A 22,656-nucleotide genomic window follows, 5' to 3' on the forward strand; every position below is an offset into this window, starting at 1 on the left:
GATGGCTGACTTGTTGGCACAGACTTATCCTTCAACAGCTAGCCAATCTAGCGAGATCGAGGACCTGAACGAGGACCGGGACCGCGGCGTGCCAGCACGAAGAGCTATTCATGCTGCACGAGGGTACAAGTAGAACAAAATGCATTCTACACTGGTATCTATGCTTTCAAACAATCTAACATGCAATGTTTATGCCGCACCCACATGCAGTACCTCAACTATGCAAACCGGCCGTCACGTCGAAGAGTTATTCAAGCGCTCCAAAATCAAGCAAACGCAACCACAGCCGCCGCCAGGCCAACCAGAGCGGTGAGGCTCGCGCCGGTGACCCGGCCCGCGGCATTGTCCGATCCATCGCCGTTCGAAGAGCCGCCGTTGCCGTTGCCATTGCCGTTGCCATTGCCGTTGCCGCCGCCACCATTGCTCCTTCCGTTACCGCCGCCGCCGGGGCCCGTGGGTGGACTGTCCGAGATATCACCGGGGCCGGGCGTCCAGGTGAACTTGGAGACGTAGTCTTGCGAGAACGCCGGGGCAGAGTCACCGATTGTGTTGTCGCTGTTGGTCGTCGACCCCGACACGCAGGAGGCGCCATCCCACTTGACATCCGAGACGGCCTCCCAGAGGCTGGTGAGATTGGTCAGGGTCTCCCACGTGTAGAAGAGACGACAGTTGGCGGCCTCGTAGACGAACTGCAGCGGCGCCGCATCGTCGTCGTCGTGTAGGTGAACGTTGGCGGAGTTGACGACGATCATCTCGGGCGGAGGACCTGCCAGCGGCGGACCCACCTCCGAGAAGGGCGCTGTCCTCAGGTCTGATGGAGGTCGCTCCTCGGAAGCGATATCCGGGAAGATGGCCTTGCCCCAGTCAAGAGTCAGGATGGGTCCACCTTTGGTGCCGCCAACCGCCTGCACAGGACGCTCGTTGGGGCGGCCACCGAGGGTGACGACGTGGATGCCGAGGAGGCGCGACATGAGACCTACAGCGAGCGCGCACGCTGAAGCACAGAAACCGTCTGTCACAATTACAGTGTTGTTGGCAGTGAAGTGCTCAGGGAGGCTACTGAACTGGCGGAAGAGACTCATATCCAAGGGGTGGTATATCTGGGTAAAGTCGTCGCCGAGGATTGTTTCGAGATCGTAAAAGTCGGACCAGCTGCTGAAGGTGTTCATGTCCTCGTCGACGGCGGTCCGGAGGTCGTACACGGGCAGCATGGGCGCTCGGAACTCGGCGGCAGTCTCGCCCATCCAGTTGAGGAGCGGATTGGCGCGGGCTCGTAGCGGGAGAAAGGTCTCGGCCTGGGGGAACAGGAAAAGGTACAGCGCGATGAGATTGGCTAGAGAACCACCACCGTTTCCTTGGAAATCGATGATCAGGCGGTCCTTCCCATCGTCGGCAGAGTCTGTGACAAAGGTCGACACGACGCGCACGAACTCTTCCAAGTCAGCCTCGGGTTGCGACTCCAGGTCGGAGGTCAAGAAACTCTTGACGGCGAGTACAGCTGTATCGTCCAGCTTGCCACGACGGAAGTGGTAGCCGCTGATATAGCCGTCCTCGTGGATGACGAAAGGGTCCGGATAGCCCACATTGTCGAAGCCGTCGGACTGGCGCTTCGCCAACTTTGTGAAGGGGCTCGACTCTGCGTTTCCAAACCTGTCGGGGACTTCAAATCTGTTGTGAACATCTTCGCCGGACGAAATATTAGAGAAGTCGCCGACAAGCACAGCGACGTTGTTGAAGGAGACCTCGGTATCGTTGCCAAAGACGATGGTGCTCCGATCAGTGAGATTGCCGTGGGCGAAGATTGTAGAAGCAGCAGAGACGCCGATGTTGTCGAGAGCCGCGCTGTACAGCTGGGAGTTCCACGAAGCATCAGGATCCTGGCTTCCGGTCGTTGTCGACACCACGCTGCTGAAGCCAGTCGAAGATGGGGGTGCCGTCGAAAGAGACGACTTCGGCGGCGTCGTAAACCCTGACTTTGGCTCTGAAGGTAGTCATCTGGTCCAGCATGTTAGTAACAGATAGGTGGCTATGCGATTGTGAAATCGGCGTACCATATAGGTAAATGCTTGGTAGGCTGGTGCCGTCTTCCGAAATGGAAATAAAGACGGCCGGCGTGGCGAATTGAATAGCGCTAATCAGAGCTGGGGTATAAGACAAATGGCCCTCGCGCGGCTTGACGTTGATGAGGCGGAACAAGTCAACGACAAAGTCGTATTGGTTGTCGTAGTCGCCGTTCCGCAGCATGCTTGTCATGTTGGAGAAACCACCCAAAATGTCGACACCAGGGTACATGTAGCCCTCGGGAGGATCGGCCAGGATGCCGACAGTGCTCTGAAACTCAAGCCATGGCTCAAGGTACTCGAGGAGGGCGATGTCACGCTCGGTGTCGACAGCTATCGAGCGCAAACACTCGTAGGCGATGGAGGGCCTCACGAGGGCGGGGCTACCTGGAGAGAGGGGTTAACAGGAGACCCGAGACAGAGTGGTGGGTGACAAGAAGGTGCGTACTGCTACCGAACGTTCCATTGAACGCGCCACTGCCGCCGCTGTAGGCTTCTGAGAGTTGGGCGCATGCGTTTTGCGAGGTCTGGCGCTTCGCAATGTGCGGACCTCGCGCAGCCAGCTCGAAGAAGGGAACGGCGCCCGAGGCGATGGTCGCGGGTCTCACCATGGCGGTGACGCACGTTTTGATCGACGGCGAGAGAGGCGAAGGGGGTCCACGAAGAATGTGGAATATCCGGGGAAGGATCTCAGAGAGGGGGGAGCCATGTTAGAGGCCTTGCGTGGGGGATATGGTCATCCTTTATTCTCGGCCATTTTTGGATCTCCAGGCACTGCGGCCCCCGGTTCCCGATTCGCGTTGGCGAGATGGGCTGCCTTGTCTGTCCTGCGCATCGCCGTTTGGTCCGGCGCGGCACAGCTTATGGACGGAAGCTGGGCGTTGTGCTTCACGAGGGTGGCTCAGACCCAGGTGTACCCTTGTCTAGCGGCTGGGTCTCCTTTTTGCCTGTTGACTCGCTAGGGTTGCAGCTTGAGCGGCTAAGTAGATCAATCAGCACTGCATTCGTGACTGTGAGTAATAAGCTCAGACGTCGAATGCTTCAGTTGAAAAGATGTTCTTTCGTTTCATGTTCGACGCGTCAGAGGAAGAAGCTACAGCTTTTTTTTTTTTTTCCTTTGCTGAGCAACGGGGGCGCTTGGTGGCTGTCGAGATCGAGATTGAGGATGCAGGTTGACGACGACCAGGTCGTCACAGCACACCCCAATGGAGAAGTGCATGGCCTACGATCCACTGGCGAAAGAAGACGGCCTCAGCTGCTGCAGGCTTTGGCGGCCCTTGGCGCAGGGCTGGCGGCCTGGCGTTGCTGACAAGAGGGTCACCAGTCGGCTATTGCTGGCTAGGCAAGCTGGGGTCGCACCACTTACGGCACAGCCTGCCAGGGGTACAGTGTCCTTCCAGATGGTGTTTATCTTGGAGTCATCATCGGGAAGATGGAAAGGCCGAGATGCCATGCGCCAACCAGTCCTCCCAGAATCAGAACGTTCGCCCCCCTTCCAGCAGCAAACAGCAGGATTATTGTCGTACGGGCTTGGCATCCTTCGGTTGTCTCGGGCAGTGCAGTGCGACTAGCGGCGGCTGGGAAAACTCGTGGCAAACGGCGGGCCCGTAGGGTTGGTTGAGTAGGCTGCCATGGACGGGGTTAAGGTCAATCAGTCCGATGGAGCCTTGTCATCTGATCTGAAGGATGCGATGCTGGTTGTCACGATTGGTGCTTGGTCCTTTGTGGTATACGTACGCTCAAGTCTTGGCTACCGTGGCAAAATAATAATAATAAGGAATAACAAGGCACACCAGTTGTCTGAGATTGATGCCAAGCAGAGAGATGGCAGCATCTTGAGACGCGAGGTGCTGCGACATGGCCTCGAGGAAGGATGCCCGCCCTGGCGATAGTGTGACTCTGGCGGGAAAGGACATGCTGATGGACGATCAGGGGTACGGCGCGGGTGGTGGCCGTGGGAGGGAAAAGAGCAGGAGCAGGAGCAGGACAGCCGTTGGGTTTGGGTTGGCAGGGACGAAACTACATGGTAGGTACAAGAGGATAGAGTCAGCCAATGGGAGACATTGCACAACCATCTTACCCACAATTCATGGATACCTCGCTTACCCTTGTTCATGCCTACCTACCTAGGTAGGTACTTCGACATGGTGCATGGTACATGGCACTGGTACACCACACATAAAATCCTCTAAACCATTTGTGGCCATGGTGTCTCGGTACGTACCTTGGGCATCCCATTCAGGACACCGAGAACGCCTTCCCCAGGCAGACTCTCTCCATCCCCTCCATCCATCCCATCCCATGCCCATCATCCCATGCCCATCATCCCATGCCCATCATCCCATGCCCATCATCCCATGCCCATCATCCCATGCCCATCATCCCATGCCCATCATCCCATGCCCATCAACACGGCCATGGAGCTTAGCTACCTTGACTCACTGAACGTGGCGGATCAACTCTGATGCTATGCCGACAAGTCTGAAGCTGTGTCGATGAGTGCTCTTTTGAGGTACAACTCGATCGCGCAGAGTCTCCAAGGCCCGACACCGGCAACCGACTCGCTGACACTAGCATTAGGATGAGGAACGCGATGCTTTACCAACCATTACCCCTGATCTGTGTTTCCGGTACTGGAGTATGCAGTTCTACAAGCCAATCCGTGTCTGTGCATTCGCCGCGAAATGATTGAGCACTGCGCTCGTGGGCGGCGGGAGTGCGTCAACTTCAGGGTCCATCCCCTCGAACCTCAGCCCTGACCGGCACAGCCGTCGCGAGCCGTCAATACCGTTCAGCCCACATCAGTCCAATACTGGTCTAGCCACTCTTTCGACCACCGAAAGAGGAAAAAGCACAACCAAGTCATGAGGTTGATGCGCTGTGGCTTGCATGCCGCACACCCAACGAAGCCAGTGCCGTCCTGCAGCTACCGCCACGACGACTTCAAGCACTGGCAGCGCCCTCCATCTATCGAAATGGCTTGCATGGCCATATGCCGTCAAGGCAATCTATCCCTCCAACACTGGCCTATGGTGTTTGAAGGCGGCCCATGAACGCCAGGCGCTTGAACTGTTCAGTCTGGCCGGTTCCAGAGGACAGCGCCAGTGTGCGAGGGCTGCAGCGGCCCAGCCTGGAATAACAACCAGCTCAGAGCTCAAAAGCTGACGAGTGCCTTCTAAGTCTGCTGCAATGACCAAACGTCTCTGCAGTTCCTATTTATTTTTATTTCTGAACACATAAAGAACCATACGGCTGAATTGCTCCAAAGTAAGCGTCAGCCGTAGCTCAACACCATGGATCAGTGCGCCCTCGATCCTGATACCGTCATCGGCACCAACAGCACCGACAACTCCACCCTCGTCTTCTCCGACTTTGCCGTCTCCCTCGCCAACATTGCGCCCTGCGGCGCCCCTACGTATCTGAGGCCGGACCCAGGCGGCTGTCTTTTGCCCTGGCCCTATACCCTCGCATGGATCCTCGTTCACCTGCCCGTGACGGTCCTGCGCGTGAATCGGTGGGAAAAGGTCCAGACACTGTCCATCCTCCTGGCCTTCTTCAGCGTCTACTTTACAGCCCAAGCTTACACGACCCACCTGACGCCCGACCAGGTCATGGTATGGATGCCCCTTGCCATCGTGCTCGATGTCGGCGCCATGATGCAGCTCGTCTTCCTCGTCATTCAGGAAAACGGCGTCGTGCTGTTATGGGCTGCCTTTAAGCAGCTCCTCATGAGACCTTTCCGGCCGCAGCGGAGGCCGTCCATCGAGCTCATCCGCCAAGACGCGCGCGGCGAGAACAACAACGGTAATATTGCAAAGGGTAGTCAGTCCCTCCTCCGGGACCTGCAGCCATTGTCTCGCCTTCCCCTCCTCCCCCCGCCATGAAGCCCAGCACCGCGTGCTAACCCTGCCGCCTCCCACTAGTCGCCGTCCACGTTCTTGAACCAGAGCCCGTCCCGCAAGACCGCGACCTCGCCCCGAAGGCCCTCATCACACTCCTCGCCCTCTTGCTCCTCGTCACGCTCGTCATCCTCCAGTTCGTGGGGCTCGCCAACGCCGCACGCGGCCGCAAGACTGACGACCTCGCCGCCGTCTGGTGTTCTCCCATGTTCCAGTCCGGCGAGGCCGTCCTCGCCACGCCCGCGCGGTGCCAGAGCACCCCGCTCCCCGTCGACCGCTCCGCGAGCCAGGGCATCGGCTGCGTCCGCCTGCCGGGCCGACGACCAGCGCCGCTGGCTGACCGCCACCGTCGCCGTGCTCTCCGCGAGCCTCGTCGCACAGGTCGTCGACGCCGCCGTCCTCGTCCTCGTCGGCAATAATGCGCGGTGGTGGCGCGCCCGCATGAAGAGGCCCTGGTGCACCCATGATCCTCGGCAACGGCGTCCTCATTAGCATCCTCATCGCCGGCATCATCAGCAGCTCCGACCTGCCGCGCTACGTCGACCGCACCGTGTGGGTGTTCAAGTACGAGCGGAGTGTCGACACGGCGAGCGTCTGTCGGGGCACGCTCATCTCGGCCGGCGTCAGAGGGTCGATCATTGGGTGGACGGATGGGTTCCTTCACAGCTGGGGCGAGACGTACTCGGGGTTTTAGCGCGTCTGATTGATGAGGCTTGACGGGTTTGGGTGGGCTGCCTGCGGCGGAGCATTCCGTGTGTTCATCTTCCTGATTCATATAAGGCGTAGGGTTCATATTTAGCGTTTATTTGAATTACGTCGGGATGATGCGCTGAGTTGTCTTTAATCTATCTAACTTTCGAGAGCATGGACACTGTATGCTTTACCTGTATTGCAGGCCATAGTTCGAGATCGAATTCGAACATGAGGCAAGACCGAAACCCGGTATCAACGCCGTCAAGGCATCCAGGCACCCCCAAAGCATTGGATGAGGTCCATGCATTCTGGTACTTATCTGCTCAAAAAGAATATACCCACAGAGTCCCCGGGCCTTTATTGCCCTTCAACCCTTCCCATCATCACGTCGCGGGCATGAACACTCGGATGCACATCAAGACGAAGAACAATAGACTTTCTCATATTGACCAAAGAAACCAATATACCAGCCGGCACGACCAGCTTATTCTCGACCGTTCTACCATCTCGATCATGAATTCCGGGGGCCAATAAGCCTCATCATACTTTTGTCTTTCCGATGCGTCACGTACACACCCTTTGGTTCTTTTCTCTTCCGTATGACCCATTGAATACTCGCCCGCGTAAATAACACCAGTGATATGCACACTTCCGTTCGTAACCCTCGCCCCATGCACACTGGGCATCCCCTCCAAGCGGAGGAAGCCATGACAACGCCTGCCGTGAATCTGAAAACGAAGCTACTGAATCTTCGCCATACGTTTGGACATGCTGGGAGAGAACATTAGCAAGGGTCAGATGGCCAAGAGCGTGGAAGAGGACTCACAAATCATAGAATGCAAATTGGCCGGGGCTGATGCCGAACTCGTACACAAACCTCGAAGCGAGGTAGCTGCCGAAGATGGCGCGCAGGTAGGCGTCGGGCACACGGGAGATGATGGTGTCGAGGCCAATCTTGTCAAGGAGAAGGTTGGGCAGAGCGTCAGCCAGGACGGAGCGGCGCGTGCGCTCGTCCTTCCACATGTCGGAGTGCTGGAGCTCCTCGTCGAGGTCGGTGATAGCGACCGACAGCCTGTCCGAGAGGATGCTGCGCTCGACACCAGACTTCTCGTGCTCGCGCCAGATGGCCTCGAACTCGAGCTGGGCGTTCTCGCAAATCTTGGCCTGCACCTGCTTGACATAGTCCTTGTAGAACTGGGGCGCCACGCCCTTGGCATCGTGGCACATGTGCTGCCTGAAGCTCTCGTCGTCAAAGGACAGAGATGCAAGGACCTCGAGCGAGGAGGAGGTAACACCACCCTTGTTGGCACTGGCATCCTTGTAGATGATGCAACCGGCCGCCTCGAGACGCAGCTTGGCGTCCTGGGTGATGAACAAGTTGGCGCCCTCGACAATGTAGGGAATCGTAGACTTGCCATCCTTGATGAGCTTGTTGACGGTGATGAGGTCGATAGACTCAGGGCGACCGCCGCAAGGCACGAAGATGTCGGTCATGCCCGTGTCACGGAGGTGGTAGGTGTTGCGGAAGGTGGTTCCGTTGCCAACGACCTCGCCCGTGGGCAGAGTGATGTTGGCATCCTCACAGAGGACTCGGTAACCATCCTTCGACAGCTTGGAGATGTCAAAGTTGACAATCATGGAGCGGCTCTTGGCCAGGCGGAGAAGCTCCTCCCTGTCAAGACCATTGGGGTCCACAATGACACCAGAGCCATCGACGATCGAGGTGTACTTCTCGTTGCTGAGCAGAATCTCATTGCTGCCCAGATCGCCGTCAGGGCCACCAGTCTGCATCTTCCTGACGGTCGAGGGGTCGAGACCGGTCTTGCGGTAAATTCCCTTGACATACTCGCGGACAGACAGAGTAGTCATGCCGTACTCGTCGTGGGGAATACCACCAAGCTTGGGAGACTTGCCGGTGAAGAAGGACTTCCACCAAGGCGCGCCACGCTTGCGGGCGTGCTCCGTTGCCCAGTCAACAAGATCAGCAGTGTTCTCGTCGGGGCCCATGAAGAGAATCTCCTGCTTGCCGTAAAGGTCGACAATGGGGTTCTTGATACCAGGTGTCACACCAGGCAAGAGCAAGTCAATGATACTGTCAATGTACTTCTCGAAGGCCTCTTCGGAGTGGTCCTGCATCTTGGCATCAAGAAGAATGACGCCCTTGGAACCGCCCTCAGGAATGTCCTTGTTCTTGCGCTGTTGAGTGCTAGACAGACCATAGTTTTCGTCGAAGAGGTTACGGGCGTTGATGCCGTACGCCTCCTTGCTGCGAGACTTGACGATACGAATACCACCGCGTGCGACGTCCTTGAAGCGGAGGTGGAAACCACGGAACTCAGCACCGATGACGAGGAACATGCCATACAGTCTGCGGGGGTACTCAATCTCAGGCAGGAAGGCCGGGTCCAAGCGGAAGCTCAAGGCGACCTTGGTAGGGGTGAAATAGTTGGTCTTGAGAATAGCGTTGTTGAAGACGCGGAACGCAGTCATGACCATTTCCTCGTGCTCGTTGGAGACTTCGCGGGTGATCTTCTCCTTGAGCTTAGCATCGGACATGACCTCCAAGGCGGGGGTGGGCGCGATGAAATGGCGCTCAAAGTCGGCACCGACAGCGAGATGAACGCTGGCGAAAGAGGCGTAGAGAGCGCGCACCAGGCTGGGGTACGACTGAATAATCTCCAAAATGTAGTCAGGGGTGAATGTCTCTGTCCTCAGGCGACGTTTGAGCTTGGACAGCAGAGCAGTGTGAACGTTGCTCTTGGGATCGAGAATGTCGGTCAGCGAGACATACTCGGATCCAAGGCGGTTCAGGAAGTGCTGGATGAAGACCCAAGCACAGTGGCCGTAGACGGTCTCCTGAAGACTCAATTCACCGCTGGTGAAGAGGTCGTGAAGCTTGTTGTGGGGAAGGCAGTACAGGAGGGAGATTTCCTTGGTGATCTGGTGGATGGACTGCTCGAGGGGAGGGTACTCGCCGTCGAGGGTCATGGCGGGGCGGAGGTAGATCGACATGACGGTAATGCCGTTGGAGAACTGCTCGACGTACTTCCTTGAGGAGGTGACGCCATAATAGTGGTAAAGATCAGAAAGCGCGGAGAACAGGCCACGGGCTGTCCTGGAGCGGAAAGCAACGACGAGGCGTTTCTCGGCCATGCCCTCGATATCGAAGACCTCAATGACGGGGCCCGTCCTGTTAACGGCCAGCTCGATAATCTCCTGGTAAATCTGCTTGGTGTTGGCCGTGGCCTTCTGCAGGAAACCTTGATCGGCGATGACCTCGATGCGGGTCTCATTGGGATCAGTCTGCTCTGGGGGCTGCTTGAAGATGCACTGGTAGACAAAGTAGCAGCGCAGGGTAGCCTTGGAGCTGGGAGAGGCACCGAGGACGCCAGGGGAGCGGAAGGTCTCAACGCGGTACTTGGAGCGGCCCGTGTGATCCAGGTACTTGGCCTCGAGCCTGCTCTCGTAGCGAGGGCCATTTGTGATGGTGCGACCAGCCTCACTGGTGTCAATGTAGATGGCGTGATCCTCAGCCTCCATGTCTAGCCTGATCTCCTCGCGCTTGTCCTCGCGCGCATACGCGGCGACCTTGGCAGCGTAGAGAGATGTCACCTGGCTGGCGATGACCTGAGGCGTCTCGATCTTGAAGTACACATCGTCGATACCGAGCGACTCGTAAAACCAAGTAACCTGGTCGTCAACGACGGTAGGGGGGATCCAGCCCTGGGAGGAAACAAGGTCCTTGACCTGCTTCATCTGCTCGTCCTTGCCGACGAATTCGGGAGCGACATAGCCGACAGTGGCCGAACGCAGGACGCGGTGGCCATTGCCGTTGGCTTGGGAGAGATGAGGGACGCTGAAGTGTGTGGGCTGAGGAGATGGGTGTCGGCTGGGCTCTTGGGACTCGGCCAGGACGGTGCCCAGGGCCTTGTTGCGGGGGGGAACGGCTGTCGCCATGATTTCTGTTGGGATCTCGAACGGATCGGTGTATTCCGGAAATCTGTCGAAATGAGAAACGTCAGTTTGGATCTTGAGGGCCAACATGATGGGCGGGTCTGGAAGAAGCCAGAACTGCTCCTCGTGGATCTAGAGATGATTCTGAAAAGACAAGCGGAAACAAGTGGGATGTCGAGTCTGACAAGGCAATGACAAGAGACAGGCTGGCGAGACCCTATATAGAGTAGACAGAACGGTGGCTAACATGATGACGGGCGCGGTGAATTGGTAGCACCCAGACAGCAACGAACGTGCTCTGGGCAGAGATAACAAAGCCAGGAAAGAATTGCGAGGCAGCAGAGACGAGGCGGCGCGGATACGACGCAAAGGTTCACCGCTCCAGCAGCCGTGTACGGGGCGTTGATAAGGAAGATGCAGGGTCCAGAACCACCAGCGAGGCACGAAGAGGTCCAGGCAGTTGTGGCGGTGGATGCACGTACCGAGAAGCCTGATCTGTAGACTGTACACGAGATCAGGGGCGGGAAGATTGAAGAGATAGAGCAGCAGCTGAAACTCGAGTTCGGCTGGCTGCTTGAGTTGTGTGCGTATTCTGACGTCGTCGAGGGACGGCAGGCGGAGGATTTGAGACGATCCGATCCGATCTACCGTAGCGGGGCAGATAAGGGGCGGGCGCTGATAAGGGGGAGAACAAGCAAGTTGGGATTGACGCGTTGGGGCGGTCAACAAAGAATGTCGGCCGGTTGTGAAACAAGTTCGAGCAGACGGTCGCGAGCTTATGTAGCAAAGGCTGAGCGCGAAGAAGCAGAGCTGGGATCTGGAGCTGCTGGTGCTGGCGCGCGTTGTTGGGTAGTCCGGAATGCCCCTCGTTTCTTTGGAGAGCCGTGTGAGGCGGGTTGCAGGGATGTTCGGCTGACGAAGGCCTAGAGCTGTAGGGGGGTAGTTGGGAGGCCTTGGAGCACAGCCATCCGGCCAGAGCTGGGTAGCTCGGAAGAAGGAGCGTTTCTTGTCTGGTGCGACGTTGTCTCGTTGCCGGTTGCGGAAACGAGCAGAGCAGGCTTGTTCTTGATAAGAAGCAAGGCTCGTGGTCTCGGGTTCTTATCTGGGCTTGTGCCGAAAATAGGTAGGTAGTAGTAGGGAGGTAAGTAACGTAAATAGGTAGACAGGTAGACAGGGCAGGACACGAGGTCGGCGGTGCAATGCAGCAACAAGATGACGACAACGAGGGAGTGGAGGAAGTGGAGGAACAGGAGGAATGATCAACAAATCGAGGTTGATCTAGGGAGGACGATGCTAAGGCAAGGAGGAGTCTGACGATCACCGAGAGCTTGAGACCAGTGGCAGGCGGGAACATGCACACCCCTTATATACTTGCTCCTCGACGACGCTCCATGGTTCTTCTCGTGCGTCGTCGTGGGCATTGCGCAACCTCTGCTCGAAACGGAGCCCCGTCAGTTTGATCGTGGAGCTTGGGCTAACTCTTGAGACTGGGGAAACGGTGCTTTCCAAGGGGCGGCCTGACGTTGGCATGGTGGCATGGCGGCATGGGCGCGGGCCCGGGCTTGGACCATGTGAGAAAGTGAGAAAGGCAGGAGCGAGAGTCAAAGGAAGCTCGAAAAAAACCAGCCTGATCACGATGATGTCTTCGCCTGCATCACGCTGGGCGACCTATTACCAAATAGCAACCGCTTAAGCCTCTTTGGGCAGCACCAGCCAGCAGGGAGGCGCCTCCATTGGACAGAGGCATTCGTACCTGTCGCTCGTGCCAGGGGTCTCGCAGGACCAGATGCTCCACTGGGGAGCCCAGCCCGCAGGGCCACAGGAGGGGCGACCACCTGGAACGTCAGCTGGACCTGCGGCGGCGGTCCCCTACGGGTTTCTAGAAGGTATCTCGCCCTGTTTCCACCCCGCATACCGGCCGACGACTCTACCTCGCCGGGACCTGACAGGCACCTATCTCTCTTGGGACGGCTACCCATGGCAAGGTTTTTCAATGGAGTTTTTTCTGGAGATTTTTTCATCAGCCTGTGCCGCCGTCTCGAGATTCCCTTGATTGCCATTACCCCTTCAAAATCCCCAGACTCCAAGCATCGTTGCATGCTATATAGCGCTAATGACTACACGCCTGGAGCAAGCGCTGAACCCCGCCATTTGGTGTCCATTGTAAAGGGGCCAAGTACCTTCATGATGTTGGATGATGCAGGTGACAACACATAGGTACAGAAGGTTTTGATCAGAAAAAGAGACACAGAGAGAGAGGAATGGAGTGAGAAAGGGACAAAAAGCATCCGGGCGTAACCCAAAACGAGTCTGTTTGCCTATAGGTGGTTGTGGCAAAGACGTGCAAAACGCCAACTGTGGTGAGAAGACGCCCGTTTGGCGCCGCTACTCCATCCGTTTCCTGATCCACACCCACAATCCACACACCTACAGTACCTTACCTTAGCAGAGTAGGTACCTAACGCACAGCGCAAGAGGGGTTGCCTGCGGTGAGTTCGGTGAGGGGCAGGTGCCTACCATGTACAGTACGTCTACCTGCCTTTTGCGCCATGCCTCCATTTACTCCAATCACTCCACAATGGGCAATACGTGTGCAGTATCATCTCATCGCAGTTTTTAGCAACCTCAAGACAACCGAAACTCAACACTGACCCCGTCCGACCCGGCCTGTCAAACTGGCTGCGGTCACCGGGTCCCGAATCTCGTTTCAATGATCAATGCCTGCTGATCCGAGCACCAACGCAAACGGAAGGAAAGAGCAACAGCAATCCATCCTAGAGCTCCAGGTCAGGTGCGCACGCTGACTTGCCCCTGCCACGGCCAGGGTAATGAGTCGCACGCGCCGTTCCAAGTTACAATCCACCTGCCTCGCATCGTTATTACATTCCATCCCCATCCATCTCCAATCCTGGATCAATCCTCCGATCGATCCCCAACAAAGTAACACAATACTTGGCCCCTCGTGGCCCCTCGTGACGAAAGCAATGCGAACTGATCCCTCCGAATGGCCCGGCGTCTCCTCCTCAGGGCCCACTCACGAAGCCCGCTTGCCCCGCGTCTAGGCGCGCCCAAGACGCCGTCTCCGATGGAGGGGCAAAGGGGCCACCTGGAAGCAAGGGCCAAAAAACCCCAAACCAGGAAGAGAAACGGTAGGGTCACACACATCAACAAGACGGTGGCCAGAGTGGCTGGATTGGAGCCCCTAGAGGCTCTGCCAGTGTTTCCATTACCCCCCCATTACCCCCAGGTTTTCCTCCCCTAGACGGGTCTGCGTTTCCATTACCCCCAGATTACTTGATGGTGCAGCATCGCAAGAGCACGCCTTTGCCCACGGGACAGACCGACTTGGCTCAATTGGAAGGTCTGGGGGGCGTGCGCCTGGGGAAGTACTCTGATGCACCATGTCCCTTCTGCAAAACCTTGCAAGACACAGGATCAATTGACTGGCAGGCGGGCTCCATCCTTGAGTCGTCACGGCCAATGCAAAATCTGTTCAACCCAAGAGCCCCGATCTGTTGGCGGTCTCATTACCCCATCGATTGCCCCTCGGCAGACCCAATTCCGTCACGAGCATCCAACGAAACTGAAGCATCCTGCTGCAGTCCTGCAACAAGACAGGCCGCTCCTCACATCGTCAACTTCGCTGTCGCTGGTGCCATTTTTGAACATGGCCCTCCACCCTCCGGGCCGGGATGTATAGCGGGTCGCGTCGCTTCGAGCTCGATGGATCCGTCTGATCGACAGATTTTGCTTCTTCGCTGCCTGCCGTCATCAACGAGCCAAAATAATATTTCCGTTTTTATCCTGGGCGCGGCCGTCCGTAACGTGAACTGCACCATCGCCGCTTGAGACGAGTCCGTTCATGGCCTTGAATCCGGTCCGGCGCCGCCTGTGGGGGACTGCTACCGGCTCGCACACATAGCGCTTGATACGTGCCTAGAGAGGTTGAGGACCTGACCGACGCTGAAGCGACATGTTCCGCTACACCCCTGTTTCCGTTTACTGGGACAAGTCTAGAACTCGAAGTTCCAATTTTACTCCAATTTTGGGCCCCTTGTTCCGTTCTTCTGCTAGGTAGTTGTCGAGCGGTGGAACAGCTGGATGCACAGCCACGGAAAACTCGGTGCACCAAGTGCGTTCGTTGTCTGGGGGTGCGAGCAAGGTCACGATGGCCTGAAGCACAATCTCCCAGCATGTCCCGGCACTTGGGTTGCTTCTGCTCCTCCCGCGGTGACTCCTCGCACCCAACCACCCCTGGAATTACGAGTTCACGATGGTATCACTTTTAGCTGCACCGGAAGTCCTCGAAGGGGCCGCGGCTCACCGCGGCACTCACCGCCCCCCGTGGCGCCGCTGAATCCCTGGGGAAAATCTCTGGGATAGGGGCGCCGGATGATCAGCTGGACACTGGCTGGAGCCAGCTTCGGCCACCGTTGGTGCCGTGCACGTCCACGTGCTTGGCCAGTCTCGTGAGGTGTCAGCAGGAAGCAAAGGGGGCAATTTCTGTCATCCAGAATTAGTGATGGGCGGCACGGAGGAGTCATCGTGTCCACATCGATTGGCACCGAACACCTGAGTTGAAGCATCGTGAAATTTTGTGGAAGGGATGAATCGCCCGGCAGTGCATGGCCGACAAACTGGTGGGTGAGACACGTCACTCACTGGTTGAGAGTTTGACTAACTCGAACAACATTTGGCACTGTTACTTGGGAGTGACAGGCTATCCTGCTTGCCCACATCTGTTCTACAGGTCCTGGACGCTTCGTCAGTCAAATTGCATTCAAGTAGCATCAGTTGTCAGCCTACCAGTCCATCGCTCAACTGCCGAAGCTGCGGCGCCGAGTCGCCCACCGAGTCTTCCACGTCGAACGGCGCCGAAACGAGGAAGATATCGGAGGGCGTGCCCGATGTGGGGGCTACAAATCGGAAGTTGGCTTGATGGTATTCGCCCTCCATCTTCTCGCCTGCATGACGCCTCTCAGGCATGGAGGGACGGATCCTCGGCCGTTGGCCTCTGAGGCCCACCCAGAAATACCTTCATCCCAACCTGGCTATTGTACGTACCTCCATCATCGTCGTCCGGTTGTTTGCTGCCGTCAAGTGCAGCTCGCGACACGCGCATCCGCTGGTAAAACGGACACGGACGTCCACTGCTGAATAGCTGGCTCGCAAAACCCAACAGTCGTCGGTGCAGAGTTTTCAACCAAATCCTGGGCGCCAGGGACGTCGCCCCGTCATTGAACAACTGCCCGCATCGGCGCTGGTCCCACTCACTACCCCAACTTTTGCGCACCTCCATCCCCACGCGAACCAATATTGCACTAGAATTCTTGGTCTGTCCGACATGACAGCTCAGGTCTTCAGCGAGCCATGCTTTGATAGACAAATCACAACGAGCTTGCGGGCGTAAGGCGCTGGCGGTGGTTTCGTTCATCAGCCCATTAGTACTTTCGCCAAAGGTTCTTCGCCAGCTAGTAGAGTGTTGACTTTGTACACCCAGAAGATATCTTGGAGATACGCAACAGGCTGAATCCTAGAACGGCATATCAGTTACTGACACCGCAAGCTTCCAAAGACTGAACCGTCTTTGAGGTAGTAGATTCCCGGGATGGCAATGTTGTGGCTATACGCCTAAGAGGTAAGCCAGAGATAGGATGGATAATCAGTATCTGTCTAGAGAGGGTAGAAAGTCTGTCTGAAGAGGAAAGAGCCTGCAGCGGAAAGGAGCCTGTGCCTCGGATCAGCGACATGTGCCTCCCACTGAGCCACACTGCCATCCTCAAGAGCCGTCGCTGCCATGAGCCCTGTGGCTCGAACAGTGGCACAGAGCACCTTGAGAATTCCAGTCGCTCATTTCATTAGCAAGCCATCTTGTGGTGATTAGTAACCTCGCTTCGACGGAACCAGTGCATAATCAGGTGATCCGACGCGCCAGGAGTGCGGGCTTGAGGTCTCGGCGCATCCCCGACGCGCGCCGAAATGTGCCGCCAGATAGCAGATATGTCTCGCTGCACCTGCCACAGGGCGGCACCACTGCACCAGGCCGTCCGCCAATCGCGCCAGGCTAACCGACATGGGGCTTCGTATGGTTGCATGATGTGCGAAAGAAGAGCTTGCGCTTGCACCAGCTGCCGGGACTTGGTTTGCATGCTTCTCATTTAACCCTTCTTCTAGAAGGTTGATCAGTCGGCTTCCAGAAGGCTGATCAGTCGGCTTCTGCTGGAATACCTTGTTTCCCCCAGTATCCCAGCACACCAGGGACCATGGTAGGCGAAACAGCCATGTCAGTCATCGGGGATGTGCCGACGTCGAGCTGGGGCTGGGGTATAGGTGGACCTATTATTAGGCCGGCAGCGAAAGTGCTCACCCACCAACTGTGCCTGGCGACGCCTGACAAGCCCGACAGACCTGGCTGGTCCCGGTACACTCCCAGGAACACGAAAGGCCCAGACGGTCTAGACCCTTCTGTCCTACGCCCTTGATCCCAGGTCGGATCACTGCCTAACCTTTAGGCCCTGCCTAAGATTTCGGAGAGGAGGCACGACCCGACCGAACCCCCACGTCCCCCCTCCTAAGAGCCGAGACAAGAAAGAAAGTCTGAACAGCTCGGGCGTGCGGCTGCTCGTCTGAACTTCTTCTCACTCCACCACTCTGTAACCTCACTTGCTGCTGCTGCTGCTGCCGCTGACGAGCCATCATCGCGACGAGCCGAGCCTCATCTTGCCTGCGCCTGCCGACCAGCAACGAACCAAACAAAACGAGCATTCTCCGACACGACCGTGCCCTGCTGAGCGAGCGACATATCACCACCGCTACTCCCTCAGTATCCGAGCCGAGAACGGAATCCCCCCCGTCGCCAGCAATGGACCTCGCCATCGTCACCATCCCCCCTCTCACCGACCACACGCACACCGTGGTCTTCCTCCACGGCCGCGGCGATAATGCCAAGGACTTCGCCTCCTCGATCCACTACTCCACCACCTCCCGCGGCCTCACCCTTCCCGAGGCCTTCCCGTCCTTCCGCTGGGTCTTCCCGTCCGCCGGCATCTTGGACGTCGCGTGCATGCCTGGCGACCGCCGCAGCCAGTGGTTCGACATCTGGGACGTCAGCAACTTCAAGGACCACGAAGAGGTCCAGCAGCCGGGCCTGCGCGAGAGCGTCGCCGCCCTGCGCAAGATCCTGCGCAGCGAAGCCGAGACGCTCGGCGGCCAATGGGGCAAGGTCGTCCTCGCCGGCATCAGCCAGGGCGGCGCTGTCGGCGTGCACACGCTGCTCAACCTCGCCACCGACGGCGAGACGCGCCTCGGCGCCTTCCTCGGCTTCTCGTCTCGCCTGCCGTTCCCCGGGCGGTCGCTGCCGGAGACGAGAAAGGTCCTGGCCCTCGAGGGCGTGCCTGCGGGCAATGGCGTCTTGAGGAAGACGCCTGTGCTTCTGGAGCATTGCGTGGACGACCCTCTTGTGCTAGTGGATTGGGGCCGGCAGCTGAGAGACCAGCTCGTCGAGTTTGGCGCCCAGGTGACGTGGAAGGAGTACCCAGACGGCGGCCACTGGTTCAATTCTCCAAAGGGCATCGACGACGCCGTGGCTTTCATCAGCCAGTCATTGGACGTACGGAGTGTGTGATCGAACAGGAGAGGGCCGCGGTGTGGACAACGACAAACGATCGACTGCAACGAAAACTGAGACGGCGAGAACAGAAGCTTGTCACGTCACGAACTCGGAATTCCGATCTCTCCGCATCGATCCTCCAGCTGTGGAGGTGCTCTTTCACGCCAACCTGGCAATGGCTCGTCTTGGCTGTCCATCTGCAACGCTTAGAAGTTCCTTCGGCTCTGGTAATTCGACTCAGAAACTGCCCAAAATCGATCGTCACGATGACACGCAAGCCGCGACTTCAGCTGCCTCCGACGAGCTGACAAGCTACCAACAATACGACAACCTCAACCCGGGCAACGCCTCGCAAGCTCGACGACCAACGGCGGCTAGGCCTCGGGCGGTAGCGCCGACGCAAGAGATCGACACGAGGATTAGAATGCCAAGTGATTTAGTAGAGAGGTGAACCGCGATATGAGTCCAGCTGGCTTCGATGCCGAGCATGTCCCTCGCAGACGCTTCGATGGACTGCAAAACCACGACGCTCGAGTCCCGAGGCACTGCCTTGCCAACGCACGCAGGAAAGAACGGCAACGAGAGCCTGAAGACCTTGGCTCTCCGAGGCGTGCTGAGCGGAGATGCGGGCCTCGTATCCTGTAGGTTCTCACACCAACCAAGGCGCGCAAGTGCAGGCTCCGTGAATCATGAACGAGCTGACCTCGTATCGCAGCGAACTATTTGAAGTCTGACCCCCATTTAGGGCAGAGGGTTCCCCACGCCAGCACCAACGATCGGCTGGCTCCCGACAGGCTCAATCTGTTCACGTCCGCTGGTTCCGCGAACATCCAAACGAAAGAGGGAATGGAAGGAATTTTCCATTCTCTGCGGTTCCCCTACGTACCATTTTCGGAGCTCAATGGCTCAGGGCGATCAGTGTGCAGGGCGGGAGCAGCGTGTGGGCGGTTTGTCCGTTGCATATGTGAAACGTGGTAGGAAGGGATTGCTCGCTAGGTAGCTACAATGTGTCTGCAACACTAATTTCTTCAATTCGCGCATGCTGCATCCTCATGGGAATCGAAATGTCGTGTGACGAGTCTTTTTCCTTGGCCGCTGAAGGGCAAGGTCTGCCTGCACCCGGGCTCCAGAAAGGAGCCAGAAAGTCGATCGGCCCTGGAAATGATCAGCGGTTTGGCAGATTGCAGGGGTGCTACACTGCACTCTAACTGGATCAGCCCCTTGGCAGATCCCCGCCGTGCGCCCCGCTGGGCTGAGGCATAGCACGGGCGCCGCTGCCTCGGGGCGCCCTGCGTGGTGCCTGCCAATTTCGAGGTGCAGTGGATTCTGGGCCAGTCACTGGCAGGTGTGGGCGGGTAGGTACTTGTACATGTAGCACCTTCAGTTGTCACTAGCTGGCAAGCAACACCGACTGAGGTAGAAGCAGTGAGAAACAAGGCAAGCAGCACCGACTGAGGGGGAAGTACCAAGGTAAGGTAGTAAGAAGAAAGGCAATTGAGAAGAGAGGACGAGGTCGGGCACACCAGGCAAGGTGCTGACCACAACCTCGGAGGCTACATCTCCAGCGACAGAAAGGAGAAGATATCTACCCCCCCATCCCGTTCCACTGCATTTTCTGCTCGTTGGTCAGCATCGTTTCGACATGACGCAGATGGGCACCCAAATGACTACCCAGGCTTGGACGACTCCCGCCTAGGCCCGACGTCCAGACCGCCCCAGGCCTTGGCTTTTCGACTTCAGCAGCATCTTGCCGATGGAACCTCCTGAACTGCCGGCCGCCTGTGACTCCTTCAACTCGAGATTCTGCCTTCCATTTCGGCAGCCGAGACCGAAGTCTGGTTCCATCGACGCCCGCAGCTCCGAGAGTCGGGATCCTGCCCACCCCGGCATCGTCTCCGGAATACTAAGCCACCCCCGTCGGTTCCATGCTGCGTCTTTTTCGCCGATGACTCCCGACCGAGCGCCGTTTTGACTTCAGGGCCTTGCTTCCATGACCATGGTGCCGGTCCAACTGACTGCGACTTTATGCTTTCGCCGCTTGGCCGCGCCGTCGTCAGACCGCCCGACGCTTAGCAGCCAAGGCAGAAAACCTGATGCGAAGCGTGCCAGTGGCGGAGAACCCAGTTCGACCACCCACCACTTTGCCTTGGCAGTACCCTCAGACCATGTCACGTCGCCAACCTGAGGCCCAAAAAACCGGCGATGCCAGGTGGGGAACCGTGCTATTCCGAGTTCGGATCCAGGGCATCGCTCATGTGTGTATGACACATGCATCAAACCATTTTGCTTGGGAGGCTGCTACGATGCCTCATAAGATCAAGGCCCTCTAACACTTGTCGAGGATTGTCGCTGACATTGTGGCATACATGCAAGAAAGAGGTCAAATCGTGCTCCGCTCATGATCGGCCCCAATAGCGAACCAGACGCCAACAAACACCATCACGGACGTCGTCCCCGAGAGCCATCAGCAAGCACGAAAAGGCAGCAGTCAGCAGCGTCAACCATTGCGACAATCGCGTTCCACCAGTGATCTTCGGGGGGGGGACATCTAGGCTTCCTTAATCTCGAGTCGCAGCCGTGAGCGACCCGGAGATTCGGCAACAGCACCCCTGCGGCCTACGACGACATACTAGGCAGCAGCAAGCCAGGGCCCTCATCTGGTGTCGTCGCCAGGATTCTCAACCATCGAGAACAACCTCAGGACTGCTTTTCTTGGCACAATCTTCCTTTCGAGAGAACACAGGTGCTCTCAGAAACAAACAAACAAATCGGCAGCCAAGAAATACCCCCTACCAGCCAATCCCACACGCACGCCTTAGAAAGTCAAGATGGCACACCCCTCAGGCCACAACTCACCCACCACAACGCCGACTTCACCATCACTACATTTGAGTGACCTCATTCCCATCATCCGCCACTTCTCGCCAGCCGCTTCGCCAAGCGCATCCGACAGCGAGGGGGACAATCGCCAAACCAGGAAGAAGAAAACTCGCAAGCACCACCGCACATTCTCCCCCTTTGGACTCTTATACAAGAAGGATGATGACCAACCCAAAGTATCGTTGGACTGGCTCGTTGAGACACCGCCAGTCATGTTTCACGATGATGCCTCTCGCTCCGTTGGCGCTCTCTTCACGGGCATGATGCACTTGGATGTCGAGGAAACGGTCCAGGTTGACAGCTTCCAGGCGTCGCTGCAACTGCATGTTCACCAGAAGAGGCCTTTTGCAAAGCATTGCACCGAGTGCTCTGATCAGTACACGGAACTGAAGCACTGGGACTTTCTTCCCAAGGCTGTAACGCTGACCCCCGGCCGACACGCGTACCCGTTTTCCATCCATCTACGGGGCCACAACCCTGAGAGCATCGACACGCCAGTCGTTGCTGTATCATACGAGTTCAAGGCTCAGATCCACTGCGCCGGCTTCCACCCCCTAAGCTTTGAGAGGGATATCCCAGTCAAGCGAGCCCTCCTCGGCTCAGATCCACTGCACCAGTCCATGCGCGTGTTTCCGCCAACCAATGTTAAGGCCACTGTTTTCCTGAACCGCGTCATCCACCCAAGTGGCACCCATAAAGTGCAACTGCGCCTCGACGGTATCACTAGCCTCGAGGGCAAAAGATTGGAGATCTGGAAGCTCAAAAGACTTGCGTGGAAGCTTGAAGAGACGGTCTGCACTACCGCTCCGGTCTGTTCTAGGCACGCCGCGGAAGGTGCTAGTACGGACCAGTTGACCGTTAGACGAAACGAGGCACGGATCTTGGGCGGGAAGGAAATGCACGGAGGTTGGAAGAGCGATTACAACACCAGCGATGCTCGCGTCGAGTTTGAGTTTGAGTATGGGTTAACAACGCGACACACCCGCAAAGGAGATGCAATGTACGCTTGTGATGTCCGAGCGGCCGCCGATGGCACGGGCACCGAAATCTCGCACTCGCTCTCTATCGAGATGTTGTTATCAAAGGAGCTTGCGTCGTCGGATATTCCCAACCTCGTGTTAGCGACGAGCGACGCTCGGGTCCTCAGGATGCGGCACGCCGTGATCCTCACCGAGGCACCTGGTCTCGGTGTGGCTTGGGATGCGGAGCTGCCGCCCGTCTACGACGATGTGCCGCCAAGCCCGCCTTCATATCCCAAGGACGCTCCTATTGAGTATGAGAATTTGGAAGTCCTGGATGAGCAGGAGAGGCGTCCTAGTGTGGGCAACAGTGAAACGTCCCTACCTTCAGCGTAGGCTTCAAATAGCGATTCTCTTTCTTAATGATAATCATAATGACTAAAATTCAACGAGGCTCCAGGAGGCTTTTTTGACGAGTTCTGTCTTACGAAGCAGAAACTTAGCCTTTTGGCTCTGAGAAAAGTGTGACCCAGAATCAGCTCGAGTGACGCACAGCGTTCACCGTCGGTCGGATCTAGTCTCAAGTTTCCTCCTTTCCACTG

The 22,656-nt window shown here is 57.3% G+C and overlaps 7 protein-coding genes across 7 annotated transcripts; 4 read left to right on the top strand and 3 right to left on the bottom strand.

Annotated features, from left to right (window-relative positions):
• Window positions 1-266: 266 nt before the first annotated feature.
• Window positions 267-2,671, bottom strand: VDAG_05701 (uncharacterized protein; the record flags this gene model as incomplete). The annotated part of the gene is made up of 3 exons (XM_009655098.1): window positions 267-1,981; window positions 2,052-2,447; window positions 2,509-2,671. The coding sequence occupies 3 exons, from the start codon at window positions 2,669-2,671 to the stop codon at window positions 267-269; spliced, it is 2,274 nt and encodes a 757-aa protein (XP_009653393.1).
• Window positions 2,672-5,353: 2,682 nt separating this feature from the next.
• On the top strand, window positions 5,354-6,378 carry VDAG_05702 (uncharacterized protein; the record flags this gene model as incomplete). Its single annotated transcript, XM_009655099.1, has 2 exons — window positions 5,354-5,882; window positions 5,984-6,378. 2 exons carry the CDS (start codon window positions 5,354-5,356, stop codon window positions 6,376-6,378), a joined length of 924 nt encoding a protein of 307 aa, XP_009653394.1.
• A 695-nt stretch (window positions 6,379-7,073) lies between these two features.
• Window positions 7,074-10,609, bottom strand: VDAG_05703 (NAD-specific glutamate dehydrogenase; the record flags this gene model as incomplete). Its single annotated transcript, XM_009655100.1, has 2 exons — window positions 7,074-7,423; window positions 7,479-10,609. The coding sequence occupies 2 exons, from the start codon at window positions 10,607-10,609 to the stop codon at window positions 7,393-7,395; spliced, it is 3,162 nt and encodes a 1,053-aa protein (XP_009653395.1). The 3' UTR covers window positions 7,074-7,392.
• Window positions 10,610-14,377: 3,768 nt separating this feature from the next.
• VDAG_05704 (uncharacterized protein) lies at window positions 14,378-15,592 on the bottom strand (the record flags this gene model as incomplete). The annotated part of the gene is made up of 5 exons (XM_009655101.1): window positions 14,378-14,542; window positions 14,736-14,860; window positions 14,943-15,109; window positions 15,269-15,366; window positions 15,458-15,592. The coding sequence occupies 5 exons, from the start codon at window positions 15,590-15,592 to the stop codon at window positions 14,378-14,380; spliced, it is 690 nt and encodes a 229-aa protein (XP_009653396.1).
• A 1,676-nt stretch (window positions 15,593-17,268) lies between these two features.
• Window positions 17,269-18,230, top strand: VDAG_05705 (acyl-protein thioesterase; the record flags this gene model as incomplete). Its single annotated transcript, XM_009655102.1, has 1 exon — window positions 17,269-18,230. The coding sequence occupies exon 1, from the start codon at window positions 17,469-17,471 to the stop codon at window positions 18,228-18,230; it is 762 nt and encodes a 253-aa protein (XP_009653397.1). The 5' UTR covers window positions 17,269-17,468.
• Window positions 18,231-18,674: 444 nt separating this feature from the next.
• VDAG_05706 (uncharacterized protein) lies at window positions 18,675-19,244 on the top strand (the record flags this gene model as incomplete). The annotated part of the gene is made up of 2 exons (XM_009655103.1): window positions 18,675-18,856; window positions 18,931-19,244. 2 exons carry the CDS (start codon window positions 18,675-18,677, stop codon window positions 18,947-18,949), a joined length of 201 nt encoding a protein of 66 aa, XP_009653398.1. The 3' UTR covers window positions 18,950-19,244.
• A 1,799-nt stretch (window positions 19,245-21,043) lies between these two features.
• VDAG_05707 (LDB19 protein) lies at window positions 21,044-22,450 on the top strand (the record flags this gene model as incomplete). The annotated part of the gene is made up of 1 exon (XM_009655104.1): window positions 21,044-22,450. The coding sequence occupies one exon, from the start codon at window positions 21,044-21,046 to the stop codon at window positions 22,448-22,450; it is 1,407 nt and encodes a 468-aa protein (XP_009653399.1).
• Between the last annotated feature and the right edge of the window lie 206 nt (window positions 22,451-22,656).

This window comes from Verticillium dahliae, genomic scaffold (assembly GCF_000150675.1).
Source record: "Verticillium dahliae VdLs.17 supercont1.11 genomic scaffold, whole genome shotgun sequence".
Taxonomy (NCBI): Eukaryota; Fungi; Ascomycota; class Sordariomycetes; order Glomerellales; family Plectosphaerellaceae; genus Verticillium; species Verticillium dahliae.